The sequence below is a fragment of the Ascaphus truei genome, chromosome 2 (genome assembly GCF_040206685.1).
Source record: "Ascaphus truei isolate aAscTru1 chromosome 2, aAscTru1.hap1, whole genome shotgun sequence".
In the NCBI taxonomy this organism is placed as follows: domain Eukaryota; kingdom Metazoa; phylum Chordata; class Amphibia; order Anura; family Ascaphidae; genus Ascaphus; species Ascaphus truei.
The window spans coordinates 137,683,673-137,700,121 of NC_134484.1; the positions used below are offsets into that span (position 1 = coordinate 137,683,673).

A 16,449-nucleotide genomic window follows, 5' to 3' on the forward strand; every position below is an offset into this window, starting at 1 on the left:
TTGGACTCTTATTTACCTGTTTCCACCAAATTGGATACGAGTGTACTGCTGGAGTAATAAAAATGGTTTTACAGAAACTAAAATGTGATCTCTTTGAGCTTGCGACAACCATTTAAAAATAAGGGAAAGAAAAGCATAACTAAAAGTACTTGCGCATGTGTTTTTTTTATGTCACTTGATGAAAAGATCATAATTGCATTAATAATTTGATGGGACCATTTATATTCTTCCAGGCTCTTTGCATATAGTAGTTAAATTCTACAATGCAAAAATGCTGATGTAATGAGAAAATATAGGGGAACAGAGTATGATTAAGTGCTGTGTCTTATCTAAACTAATATGCTTAGTGTCCCTAGTGTAAGTTAAATTATTTGTGTTGCCTTTCCTTGTCTGGTGTAAGGCCACTACGTTACAAATGATTTATGATGCACTATACAGTACAGAATAAATCTAGAAATCTCCTATGTACTGTATATTGGCAATTATCATGGATAGTGGAACAAAGAGCAAGTTGTTAACATCTGGCCCCAACAAGTATGTGGACATGAAGCTCAGGAGGGGTTACTGCACCGAATATTTGGCTGTATGCACATAAGAGGTATATCACACATGAGATAAACCAGCAGCAAATTGTCAGGGTCCCTTCACAACTGTAGTCTGGAGTCTGTGCATAGAAAGATCATTATTGCTCCATAAAGCTGGTCTCTAGGTTTGAGAACATCAACCCAGATAATCTGGAATATAACAGTCAATAAATTCTAATTGAAATTAAATGACCCCTTTTGCATTTATGACTCATAGTTTCACTTTTATTATTGCTCAAATCTTGCATGGGTAATCAATTTCCCAGTGGAAGCACTGTATGCTAGGAAATAATGGTGAAACTCAGGGTTGCAGACCTGTCTGAGACAGGTGAATGTGCTCAAGGGATATTTTTATTTGCTGTAGGCTACTGTATATGGTGGAGGGTTTTTGGTCACTTTTTACCCACCATAATGTATATCAACATGAATTTGAAGCAAAAGGTGACAGTGTGCTATTTTGAATGACATTTCCCAGAATCCCTTGCTGCAGTGGAAGCACTGTATACTAAGAGATAATAGTAAAAAGCAGGGTTGCAGACCTGTCGGAGACGTGAATGTGCTGACAATGGAAAATGTCATTTGCTGCATGGATAATCGGAGCATTAACAACAACAACAACTCCTTTTCTTTCATCTGATTGAGAAACTTCTGCATTCTTTGATATCCCAATATGTTTAATGACAGAGTCCGGTATTGTTTCTATAGTTTTAAATATCCAAACAAGTTCTGGTGGGACAATAAGTGTGAAGTCTAGAGAAAGCACACCCTTCTACAAGCACTCAATGTATAGTTTGATATGGTAGTTAATTTAAAATTTTAATGATATTAAAGTAAAAAATATATTAAGTTACAATGTGAATTATAATACACCTAAAGTGTATTAAAGTGAATAAATTACTGTGGTGACCAAACATATAAAACAAAAGAGACGCTGTGTACATAAATGTCAAAAACTGAAAACCAAGGGATATCTAGGTAATGAATGAAGGTTCTCCTGATAATATACTGTATAAGACCTAAATAGGTCACAGTAAATAATTGATAACCCTTGGGTACAGCACTAGTAGTGAAAATGAAAAGAAACCTGTATATAGTGAACAGGTAGCGTGGAGACTGATATTAATGTATAATAGTATGACGTATAATTGTTCCTCCAGAAATCTGTAATTACCATATGTGACAGCTGTTTTGTATAGGCACACAAAATGTGTATAGATGCCTAGAGGCACGAATCAGAGTCCGTATCAATTTATAGCCTCTTGAGACAAACAAAATAACAAAATACTGCTTTAAATATACACATAAAAAGCAAATGTAATGAGCCCACAAAGTGTGTTTATGTAGCTCAGAGGCACGGATCGAGTCTGTATCAAGTTATAGCCTCCTAAATAAATGCATAGTTAGTAATAAGCAGATCATTAGCTTTCACAGAGTAATCATATGTAATATGTGGGAGGCAGGACTAGACTGACGTCATGACGTTCGTACGCAGCAGCAAGGGGTTAGGCGCATTGGAGCGCGCCGGTAGGATTCACAAGTCGCCGTGATGCAGGTCTGATACTTTAACTTGTTGCAAGTTGTCATCTCTAAATATTGACACTGTATTATTCACGCATTGCCCAATGAGATGTGCCTAACGCTACTTTACGATGTTGCTAGAAGCAATATGTTAGGTCAGCGGTGCGCAAACTGTGGGGCGCGACCCCCAGGGGGGGCGCGACCCTGCCGACGGGGGGCGCGGGGTTTACAGAGGCCCCGCGCGCTTCCCGAAGGCACTTAAATTAAGTGCCGGGGGAGCTGCAGGGCCTCTGTAAACCTTACTTACCGTGGCTCCGGCGGCTTCCTCCCTGCGGCGCCATGGCAACGCGGCGTCAAAATGACGCTGCGAGGTCATGTGACGTCACGTTGCTATGGCAACGTGACGTCATTACGCCGGAGCGCGGGTAAATTGGGGTTGGGGGGGGGGCGCGGGAGCGAGGGGACAGCCGTCAGGGGGGCGCAGGGAAAAAAGTTTGCGCCCCCCTGTGTTAGGTTATTGATTTAGATACACTTTACAGTGTTGTCTGACTGCTTCATTTGGCACTATATTCAGCTAGTATTGATGCTGGTTGATTTACCAGCTTTTGGCTACTTGTTTCAGGTACCCTGTCTGTCTGCGATACACTTGTTCCTGATTACATATGATTACTCTGTGAAAGCTAATGATCTGCTTATTACTAACTATGCATTTATTTAGGAGGCTATAACTTGATACAGACTCGATCCGTGCCTCTGAGCTACATAAACACACTTTGTGGGCTCATTGCATTTGCTTTTTATGTGTATATTTAAAGCAGTATTTTGTTATTTTGTTTGTCTCAAGAGGCTATAAATTGATAGGGACTCTGATTCGTGCCTCTAGGCATCTATACACATTTTGTGTGCCTATACAAAACAGCTGTCACATATGGTAATTACAGATTTCTGGAGGAACAATTATACGTCATACTATTATACATTAATATCAGTCTCCACGCTACCTGTTCACTATATACAGGTTTCTTTTCATTTTCACTACGAGGGCTGTACCCAAGGGTTATCAATGATTTACTGTGACCTATTTAGGTCTTATACAGTATATTATCAGGAGAACCTTCATTCATTACCTAGATATCCCTTGGTTTTCAGTTTTTGACATTTATGTACTCAGCGTCTCTTTTGTTTTATATGTTTGGTCACCACAGTAATTTATTCACTTTAATACACTTTAGGTGTATTATAATTCACAGTGTAACTTAATATGTTTTTTACTTTAATATCATTAAAATTGATTTTAAATTAACTACCATATCAAACTATACATTGAGAGCTTGTAGAAGGGTGTGCTTTCTCTAGTCTTCACCATTACTCCTTATCCCCTTTTTGCACCTTTGTGTTCAATATTATATATCATTTCCTGAATTAAGCTGAAGCGAGAGTTTTTTTCCTTTTCCCCTCCCTTTATTTTCAAATTGGGACAATAAGTGGCAAATAACACTCCACAATACCGTAATAATCACGGAGTGGCAAGTTTGAGTATACTGTATGTCTCAGAAGTGTGAATGTGCATTGGTGTTCTTTATCATTAAGTTCATAGCAGCTGCTCACAAGCTAAAGCCCCCAATTACTGTGCAGTTCTTTGAAATGTAATGTACCATTCTGAACTGATATTGTGAATAAGAATTTTGTTCCAGGTTGCATTACTAATTAATGGAAAAATAGTTGACGGTCAAGTATAGTTGATTAAACTATAGTATGCAGAACTTTTTGCAAACTCGCATGTCTCTGTCTGTGAGGCATGTTTTGAAAACTACACTGTAATTAGATGAACAATTTACTGGAGCATTGTAAAGTATTACAAGCTACAACATTTGTACACCTCTTTACGACCAATAAAGCTACTAAAACATTGCACTGCAGTTTTATATTTAGCATGTGATTTTGTGTTTTATGTCCCACAATGGTTCTTAACTGCTTTCTTACATCCTTTTTATGTTTTAGTTTTTGGAATGCTTCTCGGAGATGCAGTCATTCTGGACAATTTAGATGCGGCTAATCACTATAGGAAGCAGGTAGGTAACACTACTCTTGGTTTGTAACGTGGCCACAATGAGAAAGAGACAGATGCCAATCATGCTTGTGTGTTTTTATTTTATTTTTCACCATGGCCATAGCTGGTCTCAGAAGTAATCTGATTGAACCACGTCTGTCAGCAACTGTGCTGCTTCTGGGGTCTGTGCTCTGGATACATCGGATTATTCTCTGGGAATTCCAAGATGGCTGGAACCAGAGTTCGTCTGGCAGCAAGTCACCAATAATTGAAAAATAAAATATCTTAAAAACAAACTCTGTTTTACATAACAAAGACTGCCCAGGCACTTCAAGTGGTCTCCTTTATCAGAATCTGTTTAACAAGTAAAATGCTTGGGGAGAGAATTGTACTTTTTAGTGATTACTAATTCTATGCATTTGTGAATACTCATGTATGTTATTTGATATATATATATATTATTGTTTTTGTTTTCCAATGTCCCCTGTTTAGTGCATGCAACTTTGTTCACCATCATATATACTTGCAATAGATTTACAGTACCTTACATTATCTATTGATACTACCCTATTACACTCTATTCATTATCTCATTATTCTCTTGTGATTTGTGTCTCTGAAGATTGTGCAGTTCTCGTTCTGCCCAACGTTGCTGACCAGAGATGGGGACAGAATCCGTAGCAATGGAAAGTTTGGCGGCCTACAGAACAAAGCTCCTCCTATTGACAAGCTTAGGGGGATGGTGTTTGGCGCGCCTGAGCCCACAGAATGTTTCACACTTAGTACAGAGATAGGTGAGTATACCGTACCCTGTTGTTAAATAGGATCATTAATGTAAAACAAGCAAGGGGGGAAAAAATTGAGATTCCATGTTTCACACTTAAATAACATACACTGTTTAAATTGCCGGTACCGAGGACATATATAAAACTCCTGATGGAGTTGTTTTTTTTTTCTCTCACACAACAAATAAAATAAAAAATTAACTCCAACTTTTTAAAATGATACTTTTGTGCTAAATTGGAGTTGCCAGAGTGTGTGGATTCACGAAAAGGAGGGAAAAAATAGAATTTCATACATCCCGTTGTAATAATTTCCCCCTTCAGCCTCCCCCAACACTTCCTATAAATACCTCTCAACAGCTTACTGGCAAAACCCGCTACAGCAGAAAAAAATCTGTGCCATATATCTTTATACATAATCGCATGTTCAAAATAAATTTCTTCGCATCAATTTAATTGCATGTGAACGCACAAAGTGTATTGCATTTAACTTCCTTTTACACTGGTTACTCTAAAGATGTATCCTGCTGCATAAATCATCTTGTACAGTACTGTCTAGGACAGGCTAAAGTTCTGAGACATAAACCATTTCAGGGATCAGTCTGCACAGTCATCCTTTTGGGCTCATACATCTGAACTTGGTTACTGTTACATTGTGATTCTGAAATAGGCAGTTAAGTACAGAGCTGTATTAAGAACAATATTGCCGTCGGAGGGTATCGTAGCCTCTGACGATCAGAAGGGTGTTACTATTTTAGCAGCAAAGTACTGTATAAGCAACATATTTCTGCTATTCATGTTATAATACAAGAGAATAGTTGTTTTGGTTAAACTAGACCCTGTGTGTTAAAGTTTTAATGAATCCTCATTTTCCTGTCAGTATGTTATTTGGTCACTGGGCTGTTCTGTGTAGCAGTCTGAGGTGTCACAGGAAAATAATTTTCACAATTACAAATAGGGCAGGATTTAAATATGACCCATCTGCCTACCTATAACTTCCAAGAGAGTAATGCATGCACGCAATACATGAAGTAAGAAGAGGGGTAATTAGCCGCCGGTGCACCGCATCCAGGGAGGTCCACGGGTCCCAGAGGAAGCAAATCAGCAAACCAGGAGGCAGACACAGAGTCTTATTCAGAAAGCTTTAATGTGCTATATAATCCGATGTTTCAGTAGTTCAACGCTACCTTTTACACGGTGAGGGCCCTTCGCATTATATGGCACATTAAAGCTTTCTGAATAAGACCGTGTGCCTGCCTCCTACCTATAACTTCCAGCCACACATTTATCATTAAGATCAGCGAGTGCATGCTATTTGGGGGCTTTCTAATCTTTGTCTACTCTCCATCTCTGGAGTGACACTCTGGCTCTGATAATTGTTTACCTGTTCACCCTTCCCCCAGTGCACCCTGTTCTTCCACGCCTAGGCTGAGCGGGTGTCTCTCTCTCCCCTACCTATAACTGTCGGCACATTTGCTTGTGTTCTAAAGAAAAGCTCCCCCCTGCGTAACAGTGATTGTTCATCAGAACAGGAATTCCAGCACTTGGTTTCCTCATCATGTCACTGAGCCAGATGGGGCATTGCCATACATTTTGATCATGTTCATGGATCATTAAATGAATATAGTATTTTTTATTTGTTTATAGCGTTTATGGGTCTATTTTTCGGTCCACGGATGCTGCTGAAGAATTCAAACCTTGGGGATATTTATCAATGATTTCCTAGTATTGACATCTCACATAAACCATAGTATGCCTTTCGTTAGGCTACTTTTACTATCTGTTTAATAACCCATTGCTGCACTGGCCCGAATGTCATTGATGGAACATGATGGGAACGTATTTGAGGGCCTTTCTGCAGTAAAGATTGTACGCTCTGCAGGGCAGGGATTCATTTTCCTATTGTTTGTTGCACTTATTGGATTATAATTCCCTGTATTATATTTTCTATTTAGTAAAGTGCTATATAACTAAAAATATACATACAAAACAAATGAAGTATGCAAATTGTTTTTAGATCATTTTGTATCATTTCTCTCTGTCAAAATTAATTGAGCTGTCAAGTCAAACGTGGTTTTCCCCAAAGCTGCATGTGAAGTTATCACTTTCATACATTTACAGGTATTTTTTTGTTTTCTTTTGTTTCACTTCTGCACAGATATTTTACAGCAATATCGATCAGCGGTCTCCAAAGCCAGTAGTGTAAATGAGGAGCTTAATGAGCAGCTTGAAACCCTGCGCTCTCCGGAAATGCAGCAGAAGAAAAAGGAACTGGATGAGCAGGAGAAAAATCTGAAGCAAATAGAGCAGAAACTCGGTATGTAACGTGCTTCTCTCTCCAGGAGAGATGTGATGCATCTGGTTTGCATCATGTCAGGAATACTAGAAAAAGCACCCCCGGGGTAAAAGTGCATATTAATGGTCATAAAAACCTCTTTTAAAAATGGAACTAACTTGGCTGTTTCTGAGTCCACGCCTAGTAACTAATTTTTTGGGGTAATACTAATGCAAAAAGTATTTGCCGTGCAGAAGCACATTGCCTAATAAGGCATAGCAGTATATCTTCTGACGTGGAAGATAGAACCATTTGCTGCAACACAGCATTTACATTACTAATTGGTAGATGGTGCTGCTAGTGTTTGTAGCACAATGCAAACCAAAGTAAGTCATGCATCGTGAACACTTTATCTAAATCCTCCATGGCTTACAAGCTTATTTGCATAACGGCATTAGAGTGATAATAATTTACACATGGAGTTTTTCTGCCGATGTACACTCGCACCCTGGCATTGGCCACATTGACCCAGCATACAAATGATCTGCCAGCCTCTGTCTCCAAACTAATCGTGTCTGAAACTGTGCACTGTGCTTTGAGTGGTTTACAAGCTTAGCACACCTACAACTTTTTCCTGCCTGATCTACTTCAACTTGTCGTTTAGTAACGTGAGCCGCTGTGTGCTTTCACCATAGAGTTACAAGCGATAAACTTGGCTCTCTTGTAAAGCAAGTACAGTTGTTAATAGGATCAACATGTAGCTTTATGGACCAGCTCTTCTCAGTGAAAATACTTCAATTAGTATGTTGCTTCCCTGGGCCGAGAATGGTCTGGATGTAGGTATGGTATCCTCTTCATCTACCTGATCCCGGGTTAGCTCTGGCAGTGGAATACTTCAAAAGCATCTTCATTGAAACATTCCTTTTTAAAATGTATTTATTTGTTTCAGGGAGTGAAGAAACTGCAATGTTTTTAGGGATGCAACATGTTCCCTTCATTAGGTATCCATCACAGCTGACGGAGAAGTGCATTTGGGCCCTATTAAGAATGTTTCACTGAGGACATCATTTTATTTACTCCTAATGTGATGTATCCACTATTTGCAGATGAGGTGGATTGCCGGGGGGTTTCAAGAACCTTGAACGCAATGCACGCATTATTTTTTCTGTGTGCTGATGTATTGCCTATGCATTTATTTTTATTATGATGGTCATCGACAATGCTAAGCAGGCTTACACCAGAAAATCTCTTAAGTCAATTTGCTCATATCCTTTACTCTGTGTAGAGGAATATGGCATCTTTACATGCAGTTTACCATCAAGTTCTCCAAAACAAATAACTCCAGGTGTTACACCCTGGTATTCACTAAACTATTACTTTGTCTTAAATTTACTTAACTCCGATAATGATATCTCTGCCTCTTCATGATAAACAATAGAGGTTTGTTAACTCATGTTATCATAGCAATAAGAGTTATCACTGCATTAAGTATGGCTAGATTTAACACATGGATCACTAGTTAGAATACATCTCCTAATTACATATGCTGGAGCATTTTATCGCAAATCGGAAATATGAAGTATCGCAAATGTATGCATATGAAGAATTAACAAATACATTACTTATTTCACATGCTACTCACTAAACTCCAATACCTGGTGATATTGGGCTGCTAACAAAGATATCACTAACTTTTATCACCTACCCCAGGGTGGCGCTAGGCTCATCTTACCTATGTATATAATTGCCACTGTAAACCATTATAACACAAAAAGAAATGTGCTTAAAAAGCGCTAATCACCGTATTCACAAACTATGAAAAATATGCAATAAAATACGCAAAAGATAAATAAAAAATAAAATATGAAAAGGGCAGCCAGGGATCAACTGGTAGAAACAACACCAGAGAGACAAACAGTAAAACAAATACAAACCAGCGCCCACAACGATATAAGATAAAGTCCAATGAGTCCAAAATGAATAAAAATCAAATCTGTCCAAATCATTGATGAATCTCCATGGATTGGGTCCGTGACATGCGGATAGACAAAAAAGAGAGAAAATCATAGTGTATACTGCATGTTAACACAAAACTACAAAAATACAAACAACATGAAACATGAAACACAGAAGCTGAAAATATTAAACTAATTTATTGTAATACAGTTGCAGATCTCAAAAAAGATCGCAAGCTCGCTCCGATATCCGGGTAGGCCCCAAGGTAGATACGGGGATATACAGATGCCAGATGGGGTTGTTCCAAAACGCTGTATCACTGTTTCGTGATACGTCACTTCCTCAGGGGTAGTAACGGCGCCTTTGGAGGACGTTGGATCTGTGCAGCATTTTGGAACACCCCCTTCTGACGAGTTGACTGTGTGAGAGCGGCATCTGTATATCCCCGTATCTACCTTGGGGCCTCCCCGGATATCGGAGCGAGCTTGCGATCTTTTCCGGCTTATTCTAGTGCCCACGGAGGACTCGCCCCCTTCAAGTCATCTGCCATTGTTTGGTGTTCAATGCTGTTTTTATCCGGTCCTGTTGTAAGTAGGGTTTGGGGTTTTAACCCCTTGATGATCCGCTGCAACAGGCTCCTCTGTGTTTTACAATAAATTAATTTAATATTTTCAGCTTCTGTGTTTAATGGTTTATGTCGTTTGTATTTTTGTAGTTTTGTGTTAACATGCAGTATACACTATGATTTTCTCTCTTTTTTGTCTATCCGCATGTCACGGACCCAATCCATGGAGATTCATCAATGATTTGGACAGCTTTGATTTTTAATCATTTTGGACTCATTGGACTTTATCTTATATCGTTGTGGGCGCTGGTTTGTATTTGTTTTACTATAAACCATTATAGGCAAGACAAGCCAAGCCAGAATAGATGATTACAAATACATCATAATAGCAATGTTGAAACTCAAGTGGTCAACCAATAACTAATTGGCCACTTGGGCTACTAAAGGCTCATTACATTTGCACATGTAGATGGTTTTTGTGTTTTATTTATAGGGTGTTATGGATGTTAACCCTTTTGAATTAAAGTATTTATCTTTTTTCAATCTATTGGAACTCTCTGGCATCAAAGGGGTTAAATAATTTCTGGCTATAGCGGTCTGTTAACAAGCCTATTACATAACTCTATGGCCAAAAAGTGTGAAATCTCCAAGCCTTTTCCCACCTTCCCCACAAATATCATTACTCCCCAGGAGCGTAATTAGTCACCAGTGGGCTTTACCTGTGGAGCGGGTCCTTACATGGTGGAGGCAGCAGTGATGTTTGTGGAAGTTTAGCTCGATTTTCTTATGGTGCCTAACTTCCATGTTTGATCACCTGGGTGGGTCCCTGCTGCCGCACAAGTAGGGTCCGCGGAGGGGTGGTGGAGAGAAAGGGTCCTTTAGAAATAGTGAGACACTGTTCAGGCTGTAAAAATAAGTGCCGGAGCAGCGTTCCAGTGCGTGGAGGATGGACCTCTAAAGGTGGGCGGCCCTGGTGCCACTTAAACGGCTGCACATATGGTATTTGCGCCACTGCTACTATTCCAAATTTTGATACCACAAATTTTCAGCACAACCGAATCGACCTGTAGCAAGGCTAGGCCTTTGACAAATATTTTTGTTTCTTTCAAGACTTCGGGGGAGGGGGGGAGGGCCTATGTTATAAGCGCTTCAAATGGAATCCTGGTGGAAAATGAATGCACAGAATTCTCAAATATAATTACTCGTGTGTGTGTGCGCCTATATTACTAACCTTATTTTTCTCAATGTACATGTGGCGTGTCAAGAATGGTTTGGGTAAAATATCTTGTTGCACAGAAATGGAATGTGCTTGGCGCACTGATGTTGATGGCACATACAAAAATCATTTGGTATCTGCACCCCAAAAAAAAGTAGAATCATCAACCCAATTAAACCTGGCATAATCCCTAAAAAGTCTATTGTTAGTGCAGAATTTATTTGCTACTGTATGTATCAACCAAAAATGTGCTTAACACAGAACAGATGTTTCATTATATAGGTTAAAAATTTTATTATTTTCACAGTATGGCTATTATAAATATTACACTAAATGTATATTTACTAACACTAGGTATAAATAAAAACGACACAATTCTGTGTTACTATAAATTATATTAATCTGGTAGGCAACATGACGCAAAGCTTCAATTTATTTAAAACCACGAATTATGCGTCGTGGAAGCATCCATACATACAATGGACACTTTATAAAGATTTGTACGATTTGTTTAGCACTAAAAGTATGCCTGTTTACTAAAAACTGTTTCACGGTAGTTTGCAGTCTGAACGTTTGGAAGTAGACTGCTGTGTATTTAGTTAAGCCATGTGTTTCCCTTTACAAAGGAATGACCTACCATGCCTAAATGGGAACATATGTACTGCACGTGAACATTGCCTTAATTCCTCCAGCACAGTCATTTGATGGTAGACCTACAATGTTACCATGTAAACTAGTTTCACAGTTACTGTACTTTGTGCTGCCAAGCAATATATTGGTCAGTCATAGAAAAGAAAAATAGTAGTAATTATTTGTGTTTACCCAGGGCCTAGATGTTGTAACAGCCATGTGATGCTACCTTCCAGGGGCAAAATCCTTAAAATGTTAGTCTGTAAATCATAGACACCTCTTTTTTCTTTTTTTTTGTGTTCCAGGGATGACGCCAACAAATCGAGGCACAAGGACTGATAACAGGCCTTCTATGCATGATACGTCTGATTGCCCAATCCCCCCTAAGCGTATGAAAAGGGAGAATGCGAAGAAAATGTTCAGGTGAATAACTGCCCTGGGCACACCAAAGGTACAGTGTGGTTAAGTAGCATGTTACATTGGATATACCTATTTGTAATTTACCTTACTTATACCATTTCCCCTGTTTCAGTCCCACTTACTAATCGTGGAACTTGTAAATGTTCCCCACTTAACATTATAAATGTGCCTAATTCTGCAAACCCACTAAGCAACATATATTGTAGTAGCATTAAATGGAAAGCACTCTGCCATTTACATCTTCTCTTGCATTTCAACTGGGATAATATATTGAAAAACTGACATCGACTTTGGTAAAAACGGGTGAAGCGTAGATGTCCTCGTATGTTTTCTTTCTTATTAGTTGACCCTCTAGTCACCTATAAACACTGCTTTCCTTTTGGCTAAGAGGTTTAGACAGGTGATGGTTTACAATAGGTGTGTGAAAACTTTTCCCCCTACGCCCCCCTGCTGGCTCTCCCCCCTCTGCTCACGCCCCCCTCCTTACCTTGTCTCCTGCGTCAAATGATGCCCGGGGTTACGTTGCCATAGCAATGGGACATCACGTGACCCCACGGCGTCATTTGCGGCAGAGTTGCCCTGGCGACGCGTCGCAGTAGACAAGGTAAGGGAAGTTGCAGAGGCCTCACGTGATCCCCCTGCATTTAACTGGCACCCCTTCTAATTAATGCACCACACTTTAGTATTTCTATACATTTGTGGCTGCAAATAAGGCCTTAACGGCTGATTCTGTGCTGCTTTTTTGCTGTTGCTGTTGGCCAGACTGCAGAACCCTTCTTGTTTATATTTTTTTTTTTAAAGATAAATCTTTATGGGTAAAAAAAATTTGGGGGTCTTTTCTCCAAGTAGGAAAATTACAATTATTCTGTCATACTGCACTGCTTTTTCTTGTATGTTACTTTGTGTTGGCATTTTTATATGATCTTCAGAGCATTTATGAATCTACTGCAGTCAGTTTGGCTTGTAATTTTACCTGCATCAGCTGCATTTACTGCCAAAAGAGCAAATACAACCCGAGCACAAAATGTGATCATCATTGTAAAGGTTGAAGCAAAAGAAAAACCGTACCCCTTTTGTTTCTGGAATCAAGTATTTAAAAGTGCTCCTCTTTCATTCAGATCATGTTCACCACTTCTAGAATAATATCAGCACAATCTCCCCTAAAAATAAATAAATAAAACGTGCCATGACATTATCAGAGCATCAAAAGGGTCACTAGCATGCCAGCCCATGTCACACTGGTAATGCTTTCATACTTTTCTTCACACTGCCTTTTGATCATTCCCTCCCCTGCAAAGTGGTGGGGTATAAGTTAGAAGGGTGATGCGCCAACCTCTTTTGCCATTTATAATCATTTTAAATCTTCCTACCCCAGACTATCTTCAGCCTAATTGGCTGCTGGTACTGACCTGGTCTCCTGTGGGACTCCTGGTGTAAAGGATCAGGCCTGTTGTAGAATGGGGTCAGAGCTTGTTGCCCCGGTTAAGAAGTGTCTCTTTCAGCCCTGTAGACGAGAGAACAGGTTAAATAAGTAGTATAGTGGAGGAGATCAATCTTCTCCCCAGACCCAGGAATTTCCACTCTCCCCTTTCAGGAAGTTGGTGATCAAAGGGCAGAAGTGTAAAGAGATGCACTCGTAGATGCACTCCTTTTATGCATTTGTATACATCGATCGATGTATGTATATATTCAGATCATTCACCTGTAATAGTTACATATAAAGAATGACAACCAATGACCCAGTGCCCATTCCTTACTGCTCTAACCATTCTACATGATTGCTCCTGTCAAATTAAACTTCCTAGAGAGATGTTGAGAGGACATTTATGCACCTGTTTTATTTGGGATTCTTTAAACTCACAGATCCTCCACAGTGATGTTTTGATTTCCACAAAAGTGGGGCCACCCTTGATTGACATACACACTGACCCTTCTTTTTAAATATATATATATATATATATATATATATATATATATATATATATATATATATCCATATATCCACATTTTTAGGGGAAAAACTTTGGGAGAGCCAACATTTAACAAAATACAATCACACACCATAATTGGGTATAAGTCACTGTAACTAACACAATGTGTTTGTATTCATTTGTTTGTCTGCTTCACTAAATTATAATTTGTGTTTGAATGCCTCATAGTTTAGTACTGTATTTTATGAAACAAATTGTGGTCTCAAAATATGCCTAGACCCACATTAAGATTGTAAAATCATTAACTACACCATAACCTATACCACGTTTTTATTTTGAAAGTAGATCGAAATAATGGTTTCCCTGGTATGTGACATGGTCAGAAAATAACTTAACAGCCGTGCCACATACAGCACTGCAATGTTAGTTATCTGCACTTGGTATAAATAATTTATATGATCAGTGTATTCATTTCACCAAATATGCATATGGAACCAACAACTGAAAGTCCAGGTCGTTCTGAATAAAACATTTATGCTATTTCAGGATATAACTCGCCTTACACAAAAATCAGTGTTATAATATTTAATAAACCAGCTTGAAGTTTCAACCTGTAAAAAGGTTTTCCTCTAACAAGCAATACAGAAGTCCATCATAATTGATTCATTACATTTCTTTTATCATATGTACAATGTTCACAGCAAAACTCAGGATCAGCATCTTGAGTTTGTGTTATTTCGTGAGCATCTCTGCTTTATAACAATGTGATTATTATGGAAATCTCTGGTTACTGTAAGACAGATAAGAACCTGACAGGAATTCCTAGGCTGCATAGCAGCAGCAGCGTGTTAGGCTACGGCCCGCTAGCGCTGAGCGCGCAGTGCTTGCCGCTTTTAGTTACATAAATGTATATGGGAAAGTCCCCGCTCACGTGGTTACAAGAAAACATATTACTTGGATATTTTTTTTGTCACCACTTTTACAGTATCATTTTGAAGATGTAGTAATTCACAAAGCTCGAAGATTTCATGTTTAAATGGTGAAAGTGGATAAAATGTTCTCATCTGTTATTCATTGTACAAAATCTAAATTCAATATATATTTTTACACAGTTCTGAAGAGTGGTGTCTGCTCCGCTGAAAAGGTAAATGCAGAGCACCATATCGGGAGAAACTGGAAGCACACTGAAGAGGAAGACGTAGCCAGTTAATTTTGTTTAAGAGCAAAATTATAGGGACAAGTGTGTAACTGAATTCTGTTATCAAAAGAAAATTAATTGTCTATTGTTCAGACTTTTTTTTTTTTTTTTAGAATACATAAAATGCATTTTATTTCTGCTGCTAGATCTTTCCTTTTTATCTTTGCTAGTACCATTTTTGTATTTCATTTTTATTAGAGATTTCAGGAGTTACAGATATAGAGGGTAAAAGGCAACCTTGCTCAACCAAGTTTTATAAGTTATGTGGAGGGTGCTGCCTAGGATGGATATATTGAATAACCAGTGATGAGTGGAAGCACAACAGAAGAAATAATCCTTATAATGGCGCACACCTCAGCAAATGATCAATGATAGAAAATATAAAAGGTAACTTTTATTACGTAGTTTAAAATAGAGACCGATCAGACAGTTTGGTCATTTGCTGAGGTGTGTGCAACTATACAGATTATTTCTTCTGTTGTGATTGCATTCCACTGATTTTCAGAAGTTAACACGTTTCTGGAAGTGAAATAATAATAAAAAAGCATTGAAATGTGCTTAGCTCGTAAAGGAGCAGTTCCGCCCCTGGAGATTATCCGAGGTACCACGCCCTCGTGGATCCCCCTGGCTCAGTAGTGGGGAGATGATTGTCCACAGACGAGCTGGTAGACTCAAAATGGCTGCCGGGTCATGGCTTTCTCCGGCGACCAATAGAAACCTTGCGGTAGTTTATTTTGTGTGTGTGAAGACCGACACACTAAAACAAAATCTTGTGAGTCGCCAGACATCCGACACCATGGATTGGCTTTGGGTCCCCCCAGGTTCAGGTAGGATTGCAGCCTTTAACTTAAACATGTTGCTGAAAGCTCCTAGACTTTACTTGTTTTAATTCACAACAATGTTGGGGTCAAACAAATAAAATCTTTACTTTCTAAAAAAAAAAAAAAAAAACACAGTTTTGTAAATAGAATAAGTCACTTTGGGCCCTGTCTTATTTTCATCCCACAAAATGAGCTGTGGTGATCAGACCAAGAGTGCCGAGTATTGATGACGCACTTTTATTTTTTTTACAAAGGTAAAATAAAGGGGTAAAGAATTTATTTAGATGACAATGGTGTGTTTTATTAAAATATAAATTGACGTTCAGACATGTCCTAAGATTCCTCCTTTTCCCCACACCCCCGCCTCTCCCCCGTCATTGTGTAATGCGCCCTCAATATTGCTACTGTTTGGAGCTTGGCAACCTTTAGTATTTAACACCACAAAAAATGGAGGCATCACATGGGATTTCCATTCAGAAAAATTATCTCCCTTTTCACAAATAA

At 38.8% G+C, this 16,449-nt stretch overlaps 1 protein-coding gene across 3 annotated transcripts in view; it reads left to right on the forward strand.

The window, feature by feature from the left end:
- SMCHD1 (structural maintenance of chromosomes flexible hinge domain containing 1) overlaps positions 1 to 16,110 on the forward strand; it is a 130,062-nt gene extending 113,952 nt beyond the window's left edge. For 2 of the 3 annotated variants that reach the window (XM_075585263.1, XM_075585266.1), the window contains 5 exons: positions 4,104 to 4,174; positions 4,774 to 4,945; positions 7,092 to 7,250; positions 11,881 to 11,998; positions 15,039 to 16,110. In XM_075585263.1, the coding sequence (XP_075441378.1) occupies positions 4,104 to 4,174; positions 4,774 to 4,945; positions 7,092 to 7,250; positions 11,881 to 11,998; positions 15,039 to 15,066 (548 nt within the window). In that variant the 3' untranslated portion in view covers positions 15,067 to 16,110. Of the gene's footprint in view, positions 1 to 4,103; positions 4,175 to 4,773; positions 4,946 to 7,091; positions 7,251 to 11,880; positions 12,027 to 15,038 lie in introns of all 3 variants that reach the window. The other variant, XM_075585265.1, reaches the window with a different exon arrangement.
- Positions 16,111 to 16,449: the final 339 nt, after the last annotated feature.